This window comes from Lutra lutra, chromosome 8 (genome assembly GCF_902655055.1).
Source record: "Lutra lutra chromosome 8, mLutLut1.2, whole genome shotgun sequence".
Taxonomy (NCBI): Eukaryota; Metazoa; Chordata; class Mammalia; order Carnivora; family Mustelidae; genus Lutra; species Lutra lutra.
In genome coordinates, this window is record NC_062285.1 from 43,067,275 (window position 1) to 43,089,633 (window position 22,359).

Consider the following 22,359-nt stretch of genomic DNA (forward strand, 5'->3'; position numbering starts at 1 on the left):
TTTTCTCTTGGCAGTCCCTCCATCTCCCTGATTGTTAGATAGGAGTTGAGATCACTGGGAATATAAATGCTCCTTAAACAGACTCCAGGAAACACTAACTTTTTAAATATAGTACAGTCTATGAACAGACATGGAGTCTGATGCAGAGCAGACAGAGAAACAAGAACCCAAACAATACTGTGTTTGGAACTCGGGCTCCTTTCAAGGAAAGGGGGATGTTTATATATATTAAATTCTACTGAGGTTTCAAGAACACTTGAGCTGAAAAATACCCAACAGATTTGGGGCATTGTGTGTTATTGACTGTTTAATGAGAACATTTTTGAGGCAGGGTAGAAACCAGAAGTAAAAGTATCAATAAGGTGATGGTTAGAAAAGTATACAACGCGTTTGAGAAACTGTGAAGGGCAAAGAGTGAGACGTAAGGTGCTGAAGTATAGTATTCAGTGTGGGAAATAGATTTATTTTAATTACCAAGTGGATTGATTTGTTGTGTAATGGGGTGATCTACTTTTAGAAGTGACACTGGCACATTTCATTGTCTGGGTTATGTGTCTCCAGTGGTAAAACAACTGGAAACCATGTCATAGGAAGTCTGTAACTAGGCTAATTAGCAGAAATGCCAGTATAGATGTAACTTGACTGTTGACGTTTGAAGGACTTTACCATGAAAGGAGAAGAATCACCATGAACTAGCTGATGCAGGGGACAGGACACCAGGCTGATGGATGGCGCTTACAAGGAGGCAGATTTGAGTTCATTCTAAGTAAAAGTAGCATAAAGGTATCTCACCTTGTGATGGTCCCTCAGGGAATGAACAATACTGTGAGGTAAAAGAACACTGGAGTCACGATGGGATGGCCTCTTCCTCTTCCTCCTTACCTCCCTCTCTTCCTTACTTTTTTTTTGCATTTTCATAGTGTTTTCCTTTCCCTTAACATTCTTTTCCAGTTCCTTCTTTCCCTCTCCCCCTTCCCTGCCAGCTCAGGTATATCTTGGGAGATAGGCTAGGAGTTACCTGAAGTCCACAGCCAGGGGACAGCATGGTGATAGATATTTCAAAGGCAGAGCTCACTCCCTTCCTTGCTTCTCTTTCCTTACCTCCTTTTCTTGTTTCTGTGTCCCTAAAAGCTGAAGGGATATTAAACTCTAAGACCTTATATTGATGATAATTTTCTATTTTTTTATTTTTTCAGCATAACAGTATTCATTATTTTTGCACCACACCCAGTGCTCCATGCAATCTGTGCCCTCCACAATACCCACCACCTGGTGCCCCCAACCTCCCATCCCCCACCCCTTCAAAATTCCCAGATCGTTTTTCAGAGTCCATAGTCTCTCATGGTTCACCTCCCCTTCCAATTTCCCTCAACTCCCCTCTCCTCTCCATCTCCCCTTGTCCTCCATGCTATTTGTTATGCTCCACAAATAAGTGAAACCATATGATAATTGACTCTCTCTGCTTGACTTATTTCACTCAGCATAATCTCTTCCAGTCCCATCCATGTTGCTACAAAACTTGGGTATTCATCCTTTCTTTCTTTCTTTCTTTTTTTTTTTTTTTTTTACAGCTTTATAAACATATATTTTTATCCCCAGGGGTACAGGTCTGCGAATCACCAGGTTTACACACTTCACAGCACTCACCATAGCACATACCCTCCCCAATATCCATAAACCCACCCCCTCTCCCAACCCCCTCCCCCCATCAACCCTCAGTTTGTGAGATTAAGAGTCACTTATGGTTTGTCTCCCTCCCAATCCCATCTTGTTTCATTTATTCTTCTCCTACCCCCTCAACCCCCCATGTTGCATCTCCTCTCCCTCATATCAGGGAGATCATATGATAGTTGTCTTTCTCTGATTGACTTATTTCGCTAAGCATGATACCCTCTAGTTCCATCCACGTCGTCGCAAATGGCAAGATTTCATTTCTTTTGATGGCTGCATAGTATTCCATTGTGTATATATACCACATCTTCTTTATCCATTCGTCTGTAGATGGACATCTAGGTTCTTTCCATAGTTTGGCTATTGTAGACATTGCTGCTATAAACATTCGGGTGCACGTGCCCCTTCAGATCACTACGTTTGTATCTTTAGGGTAAATACCCAGCAGTGCAATTGCAGGGTCATAGGGTAGTTCTATTTTCAACATTTTGAGGAATCTCCATGCTGTTTTCCAGAGTGGTTGCACCAGCTTGCATTCCCACCAACAGTGTAGGAGGGTTCCCCTTTCTCCGCATCCTCGCCAGCATCTGTCATTTCCTGACTTGTTAATTTTAGCCATTCTGACTGGTGTGAGGTGATATCTCATGGTGGTTTTGATTTGTATTTCCCTGATGCCGAGTGATATGGAGCACTTTTTCATGTGTCTGTTGGCCATCTGGATGTCTTCTTTGCAGAAATGTCTGTTCATGTCCTCTGCCCATTTCTTGATTGGATTATTTGTTCTTTGGGTGTTGAGTTTGCTAAGTTCTTTATAGATTTTGGACACTAGCCCTTTATCTGATATGTCATTTGCAAATATCTTCTCCCATTCTGTCAGTTGTCTTTTGGTTTTGTTCACTGTTTCCTTTGCTGTGCAAAAGCTTTTGATCTTGATAAAATCCCAAAAGTTCATTTTTGCCCTAGCTTCCCTTGCCTTTGGTGATGTTCCTAGGAAGATGTTGCTGCGGCTGACGTCGAAGAGGTTGCTGCCTGTGTTCTCCTCGAGGATTTTGATGGATTCCTTTCTCACATTGAGATCCTTCATCCATTTTGAGTCTATTTTCGTGTGTGGTGTAAGGAAATGATCCACTTTCATTTTTCTGCATGTGGCTGTCCAATTTTCCCAACACCATTTATTGAAGAGGCTGTCTTTGTTCCATTGGACATTCTTTCCTGCTTTGTCGAAGATGAGTTGACCATAGAGTTGAGGGTCCATTTCTGGGCTCTCTATTCTGTTCCATTGATCTATGTGTCTGTTTTTGTGCCGGTACCATGCTGTCTTGATGATGACAGCTTTGTAATAGAGCTTGAAGTCCGGAATTGTGATGCCACCAACTTTGGCTTTCTTTTTCAATATTCCTTTGGCTATTCGAGGTCTTTTCTGGTTCCATATAAATTGTAGGATTATTTGTTCCATTTCTTTGAAAAAAATGGATGGTACTTTGATAGGAATTGCATTAAATGTGTAGATTGCTTTAGGTAGCATAGACATTTTCACAATATTTATTCTTCCAATCCAGGAGCATGGAACATTTTTCCATTTCTTTGTGTCTTCCTCAATTTCTTTCATGAGTACTTTATAGTTTTCTGAGTATAGATTCTTAGTCTCTTTGGTTAGGTTTATTCCTAGGTATCTTATAGTTTTGGGTGCAATTGTAAATGGGATGGACTCCTTAATTTCTCTTTCTTCTGTCTTGTTGTTGGTGTAGAGAAATGCAACTGATTTCTGTGCATTGATTTTATATCCTGACACTTGACTGAATTCCTGTACAAGTTCTAGCAGTTTTGGAGTGGAGTCTTTTGGGTTTTCCACATAGAGTATCATATCATCTGCGAAGAGTGATAGTTTGACTTCTTCTTTGCCGATTTGGATGCCTTTAATTTCCTTTTGTTGTCTGATTGCTGAGGCTAGGACTTCTAGTACTATGTTGAATAGCAGTGGTGATAACGGACATCCCTGCCGTGTTCCTGACCTTAGCGGAAAAGCTTTCAGTTTTTCTCCATTGAGAATGATATTTGCGGTGGGTTTTTCATAGATGGCTTTGATAATATTGAGGTATGTGCCGTCTATCCCTACACTTTGAAGAGTTTTGATCAGGAAGGGATGCTGTACTTTGTCAAATGCTTTTTCAGCATCTATGGAGAGTATCATATGGTTCTTGTTCTTTCTTTTATTAATGTGTTGTATCACATTGATTGATTTGCGGATGTTGAACCAGCCTTGCAGCCCTGGAATAAATCCCACTTGGTCGTGGTGAATAATCCTTTTAACGTACTGTTGAATCCTATTGGCTAGTATTTTGGCAAGAATTTTTGCATCTGTGTTCATCAAGGATATTGGTCTGTAGTTCTCTTTTTTGTTGGGATCCTTGCCTGGTTTTGGGATCAAGGTGATGCTGGCCTCATAAAATGAGTTTGGAAGTTTTCCTTCTATTGCTATTTTTTGGAACAGTTTCAGGAGAATAGGAATTAGTTCTTCTTTAAATGTTTGGTAGAATTCCCCTGGGAAGCCATCTGGCCCTGGGCTTTTGTTTGTTTGGAGATTTTTGATGACTGTTTCAATCTCCTTACTGCTTATGGGTCTGTTCAGGCTTTCTATTTCTTCCTGGTTCAGTTGTGGTAGTTTATATGTCTCTAGGAATGCATCCATTTCTTCCAGATTGTCAAATTTGTTGGCGTAGAGTTGCTCATAGTATGTTCTTATAATTGTCTGTATTTCTTTGGTGTTCGTTGTGATCTCTCCTCTTTCATTCATGATTTTATTTATTTGGGTCCTTTCTCTTTTCTTTTTGATAAGTCTGGCCAGGGGTTTATCAATCTTATTAATTCTTTCAAAGAACCAGCACCTAGTTTCGTTGACTTGTTCTATTGGTTTTTTTTGTTTCTATTTCATTGATTTCTGCTCTGATCTTTATGATTTCTCTTCTCCTGCTGGGTTTAGGGTTTCTTTCTTGTTCTTTCTCCAGCTCCTTTAGGTGTAGGGTTAGGTTGTGTACCTGGGACCTTTCTTGTTTCTTGAGAAAGGCTTGTACCGCTATATATTTTCCTCTCAGGACTGCCTTTGTTGTGTCCCACAGATTCTGAACCGTTGTGTTTTCATTATCATCTGTTTCCATGAATTTTTTCAATTCTTCTTTAATTTCCTGGTTGACCCATTCATTCTTTAGAAGGATGCTGTTTAGTCTCCATGTATTTGGGTTCTCTCCAAATTTCCTCTTGTTATTGAGTTCTAGCTTTAGAGCATTGTGGTCTGAAAATATGCAGGGAATGATCCCAATCTTTTGATACCAGTTGAGACTTGATTTAGGACCAAGAATGTGATCTATTCTGGAGAATGTTCCATGTGCACTAGAGAAGAATGTGTATTTTGTTGCTTTGGGATGAAATGTTCTGAATATATCTGTGATGTCCATCTGGTCCAGTGTGTCATTTAAGGCCTTGATTTCCTTGTTGATCTTTTGCTTGAATGATCTGTCCATTTCAGTGAGGGGAGTGTTAAAATCCCCTACTATTATTGTATTCTTGTCGATGTGTTTCTTTGATTTTGTTATTAATTGGTTTATATAGTTGGCTGCTCCCACGTTAGGGGCATAGATATTTAAAATTGTTAGATCTTCTTGTTGGACAGTTCCTTTGAGTATGATATAGTGTCCTTCCTCATCTCTTATTATAGTCTTTGGCTTAAAATCTAATTGATCTGATATAAGGATTGCCACTCCTGCTTTCTTCTGATGTCCATTAGCATGGTAAATTCTTTTCCACCCCCTCACTTTAAACCTGGAGGTGTCTTCGGGTGTAAGATGAGTTTCTTGTAGGCAACATATAGATGGGTTTTGTTTTTTTATCCATTCTGATACCCGGTGTCTTTTGATTGGGGCATTTAGCCCATTAACATTCAGGGTAAGTATTGAGAGATATGAATTTAGTGCCATTGTATTGCCTGTAAGGTGACTGTTATTGTATATTGTCTCTGTTTCTTTCTGATCTGCTACTTTTAGGGTCTCTCTTTGCTTAGAGGACCCCTTTCAATATTTCCTGTAGAGCTGGTTTGGTATTTGCAAATTCTTTCAGTTTTTGTTTGTCCTGGAAGCTTTTAATCTCTCCGTCTATTTTCAATGATAGCCTAGCTGGATATAGTATTCTTGGCTGCATGTTTTTCTCATTTAGTACTCTGAATATATCATGCCAGCTCTTTTTGGCCTGCCAGGTCTCTGTGGATAAGTCTGCTGCCAATCTAATATTTTTACCATTGTACGTTACAGACTTCTTTTCCCGGGCTGCTTTCAGAATCTTTTCTTTGTCACTAAGACTTGTCAATTTTACTATTAGGTGACGGGGTGTGGACCTATTCTTATTGATTTTGAGGGGGGTTCTCTGAACCTCCTGAATTTTGATGCTTGTTCCCTTTGCCATATTGGGGAAATTCTTTCCAATAATTCTCTCCAATATACCTTCTGCTCCCCTCTCTGTTTCCTCTTCTTCTGGAATCCCAATTATTCTAATGTTGTTTCGTCTTATGGTGTCACTTATCTCTCGAATTCTCCCCTCGTGGTCCAGTAGCTGTTTGTCCCTCTTTTTCTCAGCTTCTTTATTCTCTGTCATTTGGTCTTCTATATCGCTAATTCTTTCTTCTGCCTCATTTATCCTAGCAGTGATAGCCTCCATTTTTGATTGCACCTCATTAATAGCTTTTTTGATTTCAACTTGGTTAGATTTTAGTTCTTTTATTTCTCCAGAAAGGGCTTTTATATCTCCTGAGAGGGTTGCTTTAATATCTTCCATGCCTTTTTCAAGCCCGGCTAGAACCTTGAGAATCATCATTCTGAACTCTATATCTGACATATTACCAATGTCTGTATTGATTAGGTCCCTAGCCTTTGGTACTGCCGTCTTGTTCTATTTTTTGTTTGGAATTTTTCCGCCTTGTCATTTTGTCCAGATAAGAGTTTATGAAGGAGCAAGTAAAATACTAAAATGGTGGCAACAACCCCAGGAAAATATGCTTTAGCCAAATCAGAAGAGATCCCGAATTGTGAGGGGGAAGAAAGGGGATAAAAAGGGGTTCAGAAAGAAAGAAAAAAAAAAAGAAACTATTAAAAAAAAGAAAGCCGATAAAGAAAAAATATAAAAGAGGAAAAAAGTATATATATTAGATAAACTATTTCAAAAACGTTAAAAAAAGAAAACGGTAAAAGTTAAAAAAAATTTAGCAGAAGAAGAGAAAAAGAAAAAAAAAATTGAAAAAGAAAAAAAAATTAAATTAACTGCAAGGCTAAAAAATCATGGGGAGAAAGCCATGAGTTCCGTGCTTTGCTTTCTTCTCCTCTGGAATTCCGCCGCTCTCCTTGGTAGGTGAACTTGGTCCTGGCTGGGTTTCCCATTGATCTTCTGGGGGAGGGGCCAGTTGTAGTGATTCTCAAGCGTCTTTGCCCCAGGCGGAGTTGCACCGTCCTTACCCGGGGCCGCTCTGTGTAATCCGCTCGGGTTTGCTTTCGGGAGCTTTTGTTCCCTGAGCGCTTTCCGTAGAGTTCCGGAGGACGGGAATGAAGATGGCGGCCTCCCGGTCTCCGGCCCGGAGGAGCCGAGAGCCCGGGGCCCCACTCCTCAGTGCGCCCTCAGAAAACAGCGCCCAATGACTCCCGCCACCCTGGCCTCCGGCCACGCTCCGAGCTGACCGAGCCTGCGACCGGTTCAAGGCAACCCCGAGCTGAGAGTCACTCCTCGGCTCTGTCTCTGCAGCCGGCTTCCCCGTTCTAATACCGGTAAGCTCTGCGACACTCAGACACCCCCGATCCTTCTGCGACCCTGCGGGACCTGAGGCCGCGCTGACCCCGCCTGGGCTTCCAGTTAAGCCTCTGGAGCGATGTCCCTCAGCGGAACAGACTTTTAAAAGTCCTGATTTTGCTCCGTTGCTCCGCCGCTCGCCGGGAGCCGGCCCCTCCCCCTGTGGTCTATCTTCCCGTCGCTTTGGATTCACTTCTCCGCCAGTCCTACCTTGCAGAAAGTGGTTGATTTTCTGTTTCTGGAATTGCTGTTCTTCTTCTCTTCAATCTCCCGTTGGATTTGTAGGTGTTTGCAATCTTTAGATAAGCTATTTAGCTGATCTCCCGCTACCCGAAGTAGTCTCAGCCTGCTACTTCTCCGCCATCTTGACTCCTCCTATTGATGATAATTTTCTATCATCAAACATGATGAGTTGAGTGATAGTGAAGACTCCAGTGCTGAAAGTGAGCGACCACCCAAAGAGGTCCTGCCATCATTTTCTGAGATGTTCACAGGGTAGGAAGTTGGATAGGATCACATGGAAAGAATATGCCAATTCTGGTATTTTATGACAAGTACCATGTATACTTCTGTTTTCTTATAATTTTTCAAATTTCTGTTTTTCCTTTGGTTACCATTTTTTGTCTTTTTTCATCTCATGTTTGTTATCTGTGTCCTCTCTCCATGTAGTTTTTTGTCAGTATATTTGAGTATCATGTAAACATTTCTGTCTCACTCCTTAGCCATTTGTCTACCTAACCGTTTTTCTCTGAATCCTCTTTATTCCAATTCTTTACCAAAAGTATCCTCTTAACATAGTAATCTTTGCTTGTCACATGTCATATTGAAAAATAGATAAGAAAAGTTTATAATCTGTTATATAATTTTCCATTAAAAATATAAATGGATGGAGGAGTCAAGATGGCGGAGAAGTAGCAGGCTGAGACTACTTCGGGTAGCGGGAGATCAGCTAAATAGCTTATCTAAAGATTGCAAACACCTACAAATCCAACGGGAGATTGAAGAGAAGAAGAACAGCAATTCTAGAAACAGAAAATCAACCACTATCTGAAAGGTAGGACTGGCGGAAAAGTGAATCCAAAGCGACGGGAAGATAGACCGCGGGGGGAGGGGCCGGCTCCCGGCAAGCGGCGGAGCAACGGAGCAAAATCAGGACTTTTAAAAGTCTGTTCCGCTGAGGGACATCGCTCCAGAGGCTTAACTGGGGTGAAGCCCAGGCGGGGTCAGCGCAGCCTCAGGTCCCGCAGGGTCGCAGAAGGATAGGGGGTGTCTGAGTGTCGCAGAGCTTACCGGTATTAGAACGGGGAAGCCGGCTACAGAGACAGAGCCGAGGAGTGACTCTCAGCTCGGGGTTGCCTTGAACCGGTCGCAGGCTCGGTCAGCTCGGAGAGCGGCCGGAGGCCAGGGTGACGGGACTCATTGGGCGCTGTTCTCTGAGGCGCACTGAGGAGTGGGGCCCAGGCTCTCGGCTCCTCCGGGCCGGAGACCGGGAGGCCACCATCTTCACTCCCGTCCTCCGGAACTCTACGGAAAGCGCTCAGGGAACAAAAGCTCCCGAAAGCAAACCCGAGCAGATTACTCAAAGCGGCCCCGGGTAAGGGCGGTGCAACTCCGCCTGGGGCAAAGACGCTTGAGAATCACTACAACAGGCCCCTCCCCCAGAAGATCAACCAGAAACCCAGCCAGGACCAAGTTCACCTACCAAGGAGTGCAGTTTCAATACCAAGGAGAGCAGCGGAATTACAGAGGAGGAGAAAGCAAAGCACGGAACTCATGGCTTTCTCCCCATGATTTTTTAGCCTTGCAGTTAATTAATTTTTTTTCTTTTTCAATTTTCTTTTCTTTTTCTCTTCTTCTGCTAAATTTTTTTTAACTTTTACCGTTTTCTTTTTAAGTTTTTTTAAATAGTTTATCTAATATATATATATTTTTCCTCTTTTTATATTTTTTCTTTATCGGCTTTCTTTTTTTTAATAGTTTCTTTTTTTTTTTTCTTTCTGAACCCCTTTTTATCCCCTTTCTCCCCCCCCTCACAATTCGGGATCTCTTCTGATTTGGCTAAAGCATATTTTCCTGGGATTGTTGCCACCCTTTTAGTATTTTACTTGCTCCTTCATAAACTCTTATCTGGACAAAATGACAAGGCAGAAAAATTCACAACAAAAGAAAGAACAAGAGGCAGTACCAAAGGCTAGGGACCTAATCAATACAGACATTGGTAATATGTCAGATATAGAGTTCAGAATGATGATTCTCAAGGTTCTAGCCGGGCTTGAAAAAGGCAAGGAAGATATTAAAGCAACCCTCTCGGGAGATATAAAAGCCCTTTCTGGAGAAATAAAGAACTAAAATCTAACCAAGTTGAAATAAAAAAAGCTATTAATGAGGTGCAATCAAAAATGGAGGCTCTCACTGCTAGGATAAATGAGGCAGAAGAAAGAATTAGCGACATAGAAGACCAAATGACAGTGAATAAAGAAGCTGAGCAAAAGAGGGACAAACAGCTACTGGACCACGAGGGGAGAATTCGAGAGATAAGTGACACCATAAGACGAAACAACATTAGAATAATTGGGATTCCAGAAGAAGAGGAAACAGAGAGGGGAGCAGAAGGTATGTTGGAGAGAATTATTGGAGAGAATTTCCCCAATATGGCAAAGGGAACAAGCATCAAAATTCAGGAGGTTCAGAGAACCCCCCTCAAAATCAATAAGAATAGGTCCACACCCCGCCACCTAATAGTAAAATTGACAAGTCTTAGTGACAAAGAAAAGATCCTGAAAGCAGCCCGGGAAAAAACTCTGTAACGTACAATGGTAAAAATATTAGATTGGCAGCAGACTTATCCACAGAGACCTGGCAGGCCAGAAAGAGCTGGCATGATATATTCAGAGTACTAAATGAGAAAAACATGCAGCCAAGAATACTATATCCAGCTAGGCTATCATTGAAAATAGACGGAGAGATTAAAAGCTTCCAGGACAAACAAAAACTGAAAGAATTTGCAAATACCAAACCAGCTCTACAGGAAATATTGAAAGGGGTCCTCTAAGCAAAGAGAGACCCTAAAAGTAGCAGATCAGAAAGAAACAGAGACAATATACAATAACAGTCACCTTACAGGCAATACAATGGCCCTAAATTCATATCTCTCAATACTTACCCTGAATGTTAATGGGCTAGATGCCCCAATCAAAGACACCGGGTATCAGAATGGATAAAAAAACAAAAACCCATCTATATGTTGCCTACAAGAAACTCATCTTACACCCGAAGACACCTCCAGGTTTAAAGTGAGGGGGTGGAAAAGAATTTACCATGCTAATGGACATCAGAAGAAAGCAGGAGTGGCAATCCTTATATCAGATCAATTAGATTTTAAGCCAAAGACTATAATAAGAGATGAGGAAGGACACTATATCATACTCAAAGGAACTGTCCAACAAGAAGATCTAACAATTCTAAACATCTATGCCCCTAACGTGGGAGCAGCCAACTATATAAAGTAATAACAAAATCAAAGAAACACATCGACAAGAATACAATAATAGTAGGGGATTTTAACACTCCCCTCACTGAAATGGACAGATCATCCAAGCAAAAGATCAACAAGGAAATCAAGGCCTTAAATGACACACTGGACCAGATGGACATCACAGATATATTCAGAACATTTCATCCCAAAGCAACAAAATACACATTCTTCTCTAGTGCACATGGAACATTCTCCAGAATAGATCACATTCTTGGTCCTAAATCAAGTCTCAACCGGTATCAAAAGATTGGGATCATTCCCTGCATATTTTCAGACCACAATGCTCTAAAGCTAGAACTCAATAACAAGAGGAAATTTGGAGAGAACCCAAATACATGGAGACTAAACAGCATCCTTCTAAAGAATGAATGGGTCAACCAGGAAATTAAAGAAGAATTGAAAAAATTCATGGAAACAGATGATAATGAAAACACAACGGTTCAGAATCTGTGGGACACAACAAAGGCAGTCCTGAGAGGAAAATATATAGCGGTACAAGCCTTTCTCAAGAAACAAGAAAGGTCCCAGGTACACAACCTAACCCTACACCTAAAGGAGCTGGAGAAAGAACAAGAAAGAAACCCTAAACCCAGCAGGAGAAGAGAAATCATAAAGATCAGAGTAGAAATCAATGAAATAGAAACAAAAAAAACCAATAGAACAAGTCAACGAAACTAGGTGCTGGTTCTTTGAAAGAATTAATAAGATTGATAACCCCTGGCCAGACTTATCAAAAAGAAAAGAGAAAGGACCCAAATAAATAAAATCATGAATGAAAGAGGAGAGATCACAACGAACACCAAAGAAATACAGACAATTATAAGAACATACTATGAGCAACTCTACGCCAACAAATTTGACAATCTGGAAGAAATGGATGCATTCCTAGAGACATATAAACTACCACAACTGAACCAGGAAGAAATAGAAAGCCTGAACAGACCCATAACCAGTAAGGAGATTGAAACAGTCATCAAAAATCTCCAAACAAACAAAAGCTCAGGGCCAGACGGTTTCCCGGGGAATTCTACCAAACATTTAAAGAAGAACTAATTCCTATTCTCCTGAAACTGTTCCAAAAAATAGAAATGGAAGGAAAACTTCCAAACTCATTTTATGAGGCCAGCATCACCTTGATCCCAAAACCAGACAAGGATCCCAACAAAAAAGAGAACTACCGACCAATATCCTTGATGAACACAGATGCAAAAATTCTCGCCAAAATACTAGCCAATAGGATTCAACAGTACGTTAAAAGGATTATTCACCACGACCAAGTGGGATTTATTCCAGTGCTGCAAGGCTGGTTCAACATCTGCAAATCAATCAATGTGATACAACACATTAATAAAAGAAAGAACAAGAACCATATGATACTCTCCATAGATGCTGAAAAAGCATTTGACAAAGTACAGCATCCCTTCCTGATCAAAACTCTTCAAAGTGTAGGGATAGACGGCACATACCTCAATATTATCAAAGCCATCTATGAAAAACCCATCGCAAATATCATTCTCAATGGAGAAAAACTGAAAGCTTTTCCGCTAAGGTCAGGAACACGGCAGGGATGTCCGTTATCACCACTGCTATTCAACATAGTACTAGAAGTCCTAGCCTCAGCAATCAGACAACAAAAGGAAATTAAAGGCATCCAAATCGGCAAAGAAGAAGTCAAACTATCACTCTTCGCAGATGATATGATTCTCTATGTGGAAAACCCAAAAGACTCCACTCCAAAACTGCTAGAACTTGTACAGGAATTCAGTCAAGTGTCAGGATATAAAATCAATGCACAGAAATCAGTTGCATTTCTCTACACCACAAACAAGACAGAAGAAAGAGAAATTAAGGAGTCCATCCCATTTACAATTGCACCCAAAACTATAAGATACCTAGGAATAAACCTAACCAAAGAGACTAAGAATCTATACTCAGAAAACTATAAAGTACTCATGAAAGAAATTGAGGAAGACACAAAGAAATGGAAAAATGTTCCATGCTCCTGGATTGGAAGAATAAATATGTGAAAATGTCTATGCTACTAAAGCAATCTACACATTTAATGCAATTCCTATCAAAGTACCATCCATTTTTTTCAAAGAAATGGAACAAATAATCCTACAATTTATATGGAACCAGAAAAGACCTCGAATAGCCAAAGGAATATTGAAAAAGAAAGCCAAAGTTGGTGGCATCACAATTCCGGACTTCAAGCTCTATTACAAAGCTGTCATCATCAAGACAGCATGGTCCCAGCACAAAAACAGACACATAGATCAATGGAACAGAATAGAGAGCCCAGAAATGGACCCTCAACTCTATGGTCAACTCATCTTCGACAAGCAGGAAAGAATGTCCAATGGAACAAAGACAGCCTCTTCAATAAATGGTGTTGGGAAAATTGGACAGCCACATGCAGAAAAATGAAATTGGATCATTTCCTTACACCACACATGAAAATAGACTCAAATGGATGAAGGATCTCAATGTGAGAAAGGAATCCATCAAAATCCTCGAGGAGAACACAGGCAGCAACCTCTTCGACGTCAGCCGCAGCAACATCTTCCTAGGAACATCACCAAAGGCAAGGGAAGCAAGGGTAAAAATGAACTTTTGGGATTTTATCAAGATCAAAAGCTTTTGCACAGCAAAGGAAACAGTGAACAAAACCAAAAGACAACTGACAGAATGGGAGAAGATATTTGCAAACGACATATCAGATAAAGGGCTAGTGTCCAAAATCTATAAAGAACTTTGCAAACTCAACACCCAAAGAACAAATAATCCAATCAAGAAATGGGCAGAGGACATGAACAGACATTTCTGCAAAGAAGACATCCAGATGGCCAACAGACACATGAAAAAGTGCTCCATATCACTCGGCATCAGGGAAATACAAATCAAAACCACCATGAGATATCACCTCACACCAGTCAGAATGGCTAAAATTAACTAGTCAGGAAATACAGATGCTAGCGAGGATGTGGAGAAAGGGAACCCTCCTACACTGTTGGTGGGAATGCAAGCTGGTGCAACCACTCTGGAAAACAGCATGGAGGTTCCTCAAAATGTTGAAAATAGAACTACCCTATAACCCTGCAATTGCACTGCTGGGTATTTACCCTAAAGATACAAACGTAGTGATCCGAAGGGGCACGTGCACCCAAATGTTTATAGCAGCAATGTCTACAATAGCCAAACTATGGAAAGAACCTAGATGTCCATCTACAGACGAATGGATAAAGAAGATGTGGTATATATACACAATGGAATACTATGCAGCCATCAAAAGAAATGAAATCTTGCCATTTGCGATGACGTGGATGGAACTAGAGGGTATCATGCTTAGCGAAATAAGTCAATCGGAGAAAGACAACTATCATATGATCTCCCTGATATGAGGGAGAGGAGATGCAACATGGGGGGTTGAGGGGTAGGAGAAGTGTAAATGAAACAAGATGGGATTGGGAGGGAGACAAACCATAAGTGACTCTTAATCTCACAAAACAAACTGAGGGTTGATGAGGGGAGGGGGGTTGGTAGAGGGAGGGTGGGGTTATGGATATTGGGGAGGGTATGTGCTATGGTGAGTGCTGTGAAGTGTGTAAACCTGGCAATTCGCAGACCTGTACCCCTGGGGATAAAAATATATGTTTATAAAGCTGTAAAAAAAAAAAAAAAAGAAAAAAGAAAGGATGAATACCCAAGTTTTGTAGCAACATGGACGGGACTGGAAGAGATTATGCTGAGTGAAATAAGTCAAGCAGAGAGAGTCAATTATCATATGGCTTCACTTATGTGTGGAGCATAAAAAATAGCATGGAGGACAAGGGGAGATGGAGAGGAGAAGGGAGTTGAGGGAAATTGGAAGGGGAGGTGAACCATGAGAGACTATGGACTCTGAAAAACGATCTGAGAATTTTGAAGGGGTCAGGGGTGGGAGGTTGGGGGCACCAGGTGGTGGGTATTGTAGAGGGCACGGATTGCATGGAGCACTGGGTGTGGTGCAAAAATAATGAATACTGTTATGCTGAAAAAAATAAAAAATTAAAAAAATATATAAATGGAATAGTGAATGCAAATTATGTCTGTCTGTGATTCAGGATTTAAAAAAAAACACTATTATTACCACAAACCATTAATATCAATTTGTATTCTTTATTAACTTACTTATTAGCAAGAATTTAAAGGAATTATGTTTTACTGGATTTTATTATCCAATTTATTCAATAAATATTTATCAAGCCCCTATACATAGTATTTATAAAAGGTTCTCAATGCACGCTTGTTGAATGAATGCATACAATATACCACGTATATATAGCAGAAACATAGAGATGAATAAAACATGCAAAGTGTTTCCTCTCATGGAGTTTGTGTGCGTGTGTGTGTGTGTGTGTATGCACACACGTCTGTGTTTTATTTATTGTGGAATGTGGAAACTGAAAAACAAGTAAACAGATAAATAAACAGATAATGGCTATGATTTTTAGCGAGTGTCTCAGTAATTCAGCCCATTAGTCTAATTAGGAAGGCTGTTATTTTCACTTGTCCTTTGGGCTGAAGCCAAGCACTTCAGATAATCTTGTTTGGGGAAGAGCACCCCCAGCTGTCCCGGATCTAGCAGTGCCCCCTTGTCTGCTTCTACAGGAGTGAGACCCAGGAGCTGTCCAACTGTTGCCCTCTGCACAGGTACATAAAGCCCCTCCCCTCTCCCCTGTTGGCTCCCAAGGGCTCCTTACTTCACACCAGGGGCAGTAACAGAAGATGCTGCTGCCTTTTCAGACAAAGAGAAGCTCCGACTGAGGGGAGGAGACACGGAGTGCTCAGGGCGAGTGGAGGTTTGGCACGAGGGCTCCTGGGGCACGGTGTGTGATGACTCCTGGAGCCTGACAGAGGCCGAAGTGGTGTGTCAGCAGCTGGGCTGTGGCTCAGCCCTCGAGGCACTGCAGAAGGCGGCGTTTGGGCCGGGAAATGGGAACATCTGGCTGGATGAGGTGAAATGCAGGGGCAGGGAGCCCTCCCTGTGGGATTGTGCTGCGGACCCCTGGGGCCAGAACAACTGCAAGCACGAGGAGGACGCTGGGGTGCGGTGCTCTGGTGAGTGGCTATGGCTGAGCTGGAGCGAGGGTGGGCCAGTGGGGTGGGCTCAGGTAAAATGGGAAGTTTGCGTTTGCATCTAGATGCTGTCAGCCCTGGATCTGGGAGAGGAGGAGGTCTCAATACTGAGGTTGTGGTAATTGAGGAGTGATTTCAGGGCTCAGGTAGGGAAAATGGGCTGCCCTGCACTCTGATCCAATCCCAGACCGCAAACTCCTGTTTTTCTCTCTAGGTGGAAAAAGAAGCTTGCAGTCTCCTACAGGAGGTACAGTGCCACAATCTGGAGGCAGGGGAGAATATTCAGATTTGGGGGACCTGTTCTGTGGAATCTGACAGAATTAGCCAACTCAGGAAAGGAAAGACCCCAAAGAGCCATCTGCTGGTGGGGAGGTCTTAGAGCATTTTCCTTGGGGAACTTCCCTTCACTCCCTTCAAATTTCCCTTGGGCCAAGGGAGGCTGGTTCCTGTGCTTCAGAATCTAAGGTTTTCCCACTTGCCCATGAGTGTCACTCCCCTGCAGCAAGATGCCTATCCCAGGAGTTGCTTGATGCTCTGGTCTGGAGAAGCCTGAAGAAAGGGGGCTACAGTTGTGTAAGTTGGCCCAGCCCTCCATAGAACCTCAGTGGAGTAGAATTCAGTTTATCTCAGAATAAAGCCTGGGGGAGTGTCCACCAGAGTCACTGTCAATCCTGTTATGTCTGAGGCTGGGACTTGCCCAGGCTGGAAATGTTAAAAGGAAATGCCCTTGCCCTTCTCCAAATCCTATTGGTTTTATTCTCCTTAGGGATCAGACGAGGCCCAAATATTGTCCGTGGCATCTTCTCCCTGTCTGAGATGCTCTGCTTCATCCTGGGGGCCCTTCTCTTACTGGTCCTCATCATCCTGGTGATTCAGATGTACAGATGGAGAGCAAAGTGCAGAGGTGGGCTACAGGGGTACAGGGTAACATAGAAAGTGTATGGAGGCCAGAGACAGGGCCAGGTGGGAGGGGGGAACTGTGTTTGAAAACCTCCATCTGCCCCACATGAAACTCTAAGGGCTGTCTTAGGATTGAACACTCGTCAGTCATGGGTTCTCTGTGAGACAAGAAAGAATAGGGGCTGAGCTGTGGATGCAGGGCCAGACAAGGCAGAGAGGCGCAGACATGGCACACGGGGTGTGAGGAGACTCTACCGGAGTCCTGGCAGCCCTGAGGCTTTTTTCATGTTGACTGCTGGGGAGAATGATTTGCTTGTTGGTTCAGGGATGAACTCAGGGACATTTCTCACTTGCTGGTGGTTTGCTCAGCCTTAGCCAGCTTCGAAGATGTTCCCAACAAGGCTGTGTACGAGGAGATTGACTATCTTGTGGCAACGAAGGAAGATCTGCTGGGCAGCACTGGTGTGTATCCCTTCCTTGCCCTCCTGGGCCCTCTAGATGTCAGCCCCTCCCCCAGCCCCACTGTCTGTGAGCCAAGGCTTCTCTGCAGACCCCATACTCCCTCATGCTCACAGAAGCAGCCCCTCCAAAGGCAATGGATGGGTTTCCGCTGAGCTACTGTGAGCTCTGAGCCTTCTCTTTATACCACAGGAGCCACACGTGCTCGAGCATTTCTTCTCAGCCTTACCACAGGTCCCATGGGTGTGTGCTGTCTGCTTTATGATTTTTTTCGTTTTGTGTTTTTCTCCACATTAGGGACCCTGTCAGATGACTCCATGACTAAACTGCCTTATTACACTGGGGATGGTGAGGACAACACTGACTTTCAACCTGCTCCAGGTAGTAGAGGTGAACTGTCTCGGCTGGATATTGGGGGCGGGGGACTTCCTTTCATAGAGATGAGATTCAAGAGGGACAGTCTTCCTTTGACCAGGATTAATGGGATCTCTTCTCTCCTTCTCTGCTTGCTCTGATGTGCCTCATGGTGAGGCTGGGTTGTCTGTGTCCAGAACGATCCTCATTCAGTTGCAACATACACATTGTTTTGAAAAATAGCATCTGGAAAATGTAACTGAACAAATATTTTATTAAGGCATACTGGTGCAAGGGTTTCTCTGAAATATGTAGTTTTAATCAGGAAATATTGAGAGGTTTGGATTATTTTTCTGGTTTATGGACTCATCAAAATGAAATACATGATCTTGGAAAAGACCTTTTAAAACACAGAGTGAATAGTGCCTCTGGTTAGCAGCTATCAGATTCTCTGCGGCAGAAGGGATTTTAGATATTTTCCAGGTCAACCCATTTACTGTGATTCCATCTAAACCCCCAGCTCAGAAGACTGATGCTCCTAGTGAGGGCTATGATAATGCTGAAGAGGTCCCCGTACCTGAGGCTCCTTTTGCCTCCTGTATGAACGAGGGGGAAGTGCCCCCAGGGGAGGAGAATGTGGTGAGGGCCTCTCCAACAGGTGAGTGGGGTTAGTTGATCTCTTGTAATCTTTTGTCTCTGTCCTAGAAAGGGTTAATTTGAACTCCTCATTGCTGATCCTTCTTATAGATTCAAAATTCAGATGATCGCATATCCTTTGACCATCTTCCTTTCTTTCATGCTGTCACATTCCTTGGGGGCAATGTGGGGGGTAGAGAATCACTGTATATTCTCGGTATCTGCATCTGCATAACTTCATCTTTGAGGTGCTTGCCTTGAGACATAGGTTAGTTTACCAAGTCCAAAAACAGAATGACTGTTCTTTTTTTTTTTTTAAAGATTTTTTTTACTTATTTGACAGATCACAAGTAGGCAGAGAGGCAGGCAGAGAGATATAGGAGGAGGAGGCAGGCTCCCTGCTGAGCAGAGAGCCCGATGCAGGACTCAATCCCAGGACCCTGAGATCATGACCTGAGCCAAAGGCAGAGGCTTTAACCACTGAGCCACCCAGGCGCCCCCAGAATGACTGTTCTTATAACACTTTTGCACTGTCCCATCTCTGAAAGGCATTCAGAGACTTAAGAAATATTGCAATATTGGAATTTGTGAGGCATTTGGTCATTTGAGTGGCACTGCAATCATGTTAGCACAATTTGTACAAAGTCTATCATATATCATAGCCTTGAATATTAAAACCGTGGTGGTGGATTATAGAGTCTCAATTTGTAGGCAGTTCAGGGCCAATCTGTTCCAGACATTTCAGTGGTCAAAGGAAGACACTCATTCTCCAGAGAAGAGTATTTCTCCCTCTGAGGGCCAATGTGACCCTGGGGACATGGCAACTATGGAAGGATGCTGTGATTGTTTTGGGGGGCATTTAGGAACACAAGTCAAGGCCATCAAGAGCAGAGTGAGATTGTCAGTGAGGACCTGAGATTTTTCCAGGTCTCCTGTACCCTTCTGTTTCTGAATTCGGACCTGTCAATTGTGAAAAGAGAAATTTGCATGTCCCTTCTTTTTTTTTTTTTTTTTAAGATTTTATTTATTATTTATTTGACAGAGAGAGATCACAAGTAGGCAGAGAGGCAGGCAGAGAGAGAGGAAGGGAAGCAGGCTCACTGCTGAGCAGAGAGCCTGATGTGGGGCTCGATCCCAGGACCCCAGGTAAGCGGAAGGCAGAGATTTTAACCCACTGAGCCACCCAGGCACACCTGCATGTCCCTTCTTATGATTCTTACCATTCTTGAGCCATTCTTTGCTGAGAAACATGTCTTTATAGAGCACCTGTGTTGACCATAGATCTCCTGTGATAATAGTGTTTCTGGAGACCCACATGGACTGGATCCCAATGGGATAACCTTGATATACCTTTGCTGTAACTATATTAAATTGTCTGAACTTTCTTGAACATTACCTGATACTTTGTCATCATGACTTGACTTGCTTCCACCATGGGGCACTGTCCTGTCTCTTTGTCCCAATTCTAATCAAGCTTCTCTTTAATGTTTCAGGCTCTTCTCTACAGTTCTCCAGAGGGGTAGCTGGTCCTGGGAAAGAAGAAGCTAGTCCCTGGCTGCTTCAGGGGGAAAAGGGGAACCCTGGATATGATGATATTGAACTAAATGCCCCTCAAACATCCACTATGGTTTTCTCATGATGTTGAATTGAAAATGAGATAAGGCCTCAGATATTCTAATTGCCTGTATTTCAGTAGAATAGTGCTGACTTATAATTGTATTATATGAAATTACTTAAAATGAAATATTCTGAATAAATTACTTTTTGCTTTGTTGATTACTTAGCAAGTTTTATCTCAATTCAGTTTCCCTCCAAAGAAATACGAGGTGAATATACTAACCTGTTTTCTTACCACCCCTATGGGCTACTCAAGGCCTTAGTTTGCCTGGGTCATGAATATTCCAGTCTCTCTTTCTTAGACAAAGGACTCTAAACTTGGTCCATATTCATACCCTCTTTCTTACCAAGATGAACTCATGGGAAAAGAAACAGTCCTGAACATACATGTATGCTCTTCCTTGAGATGTGGTATCATCTGTTTTTTTTTAAATTTTTTAATTTTTTCAGCATAACAGTATTCATTATTTTTGCACCACACCCAGTGCTCCATGCAATCCGTGCCCTCTACAATACCCACCACCTGGTGCCCCCAACCTCCCACCCCTGACCCCTTCAAAATTCTCAGATCGTTTTTCAGAGTCCATAGTCTCTCATGGTTCACCTCCCCTTCCAATTTCCCTCAACTCCCTTCTCCTCTCCATCTCCCCTTGTCCTCCATGCTATTTGTTATGCTCCACAAATAAGTGAAACCATATGATAATTGACTCTCTCTGCTTGACTTATTTCACTCAGCATAATCTCTTCCAGTCCCGTCCATGTTGCTACAAAACTTGGGTATTCATCCTTTCTTTTTTCTTTTTTTTTCTTTTTTTTTTTTTACAGCTTTATAAACATATATTTTTATCCCCAGGGGTACAGGTCTGCGAATCGCCAGGTTTACACACTTCACAACACTCACCATAGCACATACCCTCCCCAATATCCATAACCCCACCCCCCTCTCCCAACCCCCTCCCCCATCAACCCTCAGTTTGTTTTGTGAGATTAGAGTCACTTATGGTTTGTCTCCCTCCCAATCCCATCTTGTTTCATTTACTCTTCTCCTACCCCCTCAACCCCCCATGTTGCATCTCCTCTCCCTCATATCAGGGAGATCATATGATAGTTGTCTTTCTCTGATTGACTTATTTTGCTTATTTTGTATCATCTGTTTTTAAGCAATTCCTAGGCACCAGATGTGCCTAGGAATTTAAAAGTTGAGGATGCGAGATTGGCTAGGGGAAAGAGTGGATACAGCTTTCTTTACCTTGCTGAAATTTTCATGGATCAATTAAAAATACAATTTGGGGCACCTGGATGGCTCAGTTGGTTAAGTGTCTGGCTCTTGGTTTTGGCTCCGGTCATGATATCACAGTTAGGAGATCCAGCCCTGTCTTGGGCTTAGCGCTGAGCTTGGTGTGGAGTCTGATTAGGATTCTCTCTCTCCTCTCCCTCTCCCATCCCGCCAACCATGCTCATGTGCTTGCTCACTCTCTGAAAAAAAAAAAAAAAAACCTTTTTAAAATCCAATTCTCCATAACTATCTCTTCCTATTTCATCTCTTATTCCCTAGGTTATTTTTCCTATTTATTACTCAAGCCCATACAGATTCCTTCTCACTCTTCTCTCATATTTAGTGAGTTATCATCTCCTTTTAAATTCTGTCTTTCCTCTCTATCACTTCTTATTTCTTCAGGACATTGTCATTTCCTGTCTATCCAATTATAAAGCCTTCTAAATGAATTATATCAACTGATATATTTCTTTACTGCAAGTTGATAAAGGACAAATTGTCACTGACCCACAGACCTGTATCCAAGTAGAACAAGATGGCAAAGAAGAGACCCAGGCAGAGGAGACCCAGAAGGAATATAGATAGATAAATCAGGAACTATCGGGTTTTATAGATGTGGGTGTAGGGACTTGTCATGATTGAAGTATTTTGATGCTCTATTAGGCAGTTTATATCAAATACCTTCAGAATGGTCATGTTGAGGGCCGAGAGGAGTCAAGATGGCAGAGAAGTAGCAGGCTGAGACTACTTCAGGTAGCGGGAGATCAGCTAGATAGCTTATCTAAAGATTGCAAACACCTACAAATCCAACGGGAGATCGAAGAGAAGAACAGCAATTCTAGAAACAGAAAATCAACCACTTTCTAAAAGGTAGGACTGGCGGAGAAGTGAATCCAAAGCAACGGGAAGATAGACTGCGGGGGGAGGGGCCGGCTCCCGGCAAGCAGCGGAGCAACGGAGCACAAAATCA

The 22,359-nt window shown here is 42.3% G+C and overlaps 1 protein-coding gene across 2 annotated transcripts in view; it reads left to right on the forward strand.

The window, feature by feature from the left end:
- LOC125106737 (antigen WC1.1-like) overlaps positions 1-20,265 on the forward strand; it is a 58,398-nt gene extending 38,133 nt beyond the window's left edge. Inside the window, exons 8-15 of one of the 2 annotated variants that reach the window (XM_047741227.1) lie at positions 15,680-15,721; positions 15,815-16,129; positions 16,362-16,394; positions 16,914-17,051; positions 17,417-17,509; positions 17,804-17,887; positions 18,381-18,518; positions 19,990-20,265. In XM_047741227.1, the coding sequence (XP_047597183.1) occupies positions 15,680-15,721; positions 15,815-16,129; positions 16,362-16,394; positions 16,914-17,051; positions 17,417-17,509; positions 17,804-17,887; positions 18,381-18,518; positions 19,990-20,135 (989 nt within the window). In that variant the 3' untranslated portion in view covers positions 20,136-20,265. Of the gene's footprint in view, positions 1-15,679; positions 15,722-15,814; positions 16,130-16,361; positions 16,395-16,649; positions 16,812-16,913; positions 17,052-17,416; positions 17,510-17,803; positions 17,888-18,380; positions 18,519-19,989 lie in introns of those variants that run through there. The other variant, XR_007129414.1, reaches the window with a different exon arrangement.
- Positions 20,266-22,359: the final 2,094 nt, after the last annotated feature.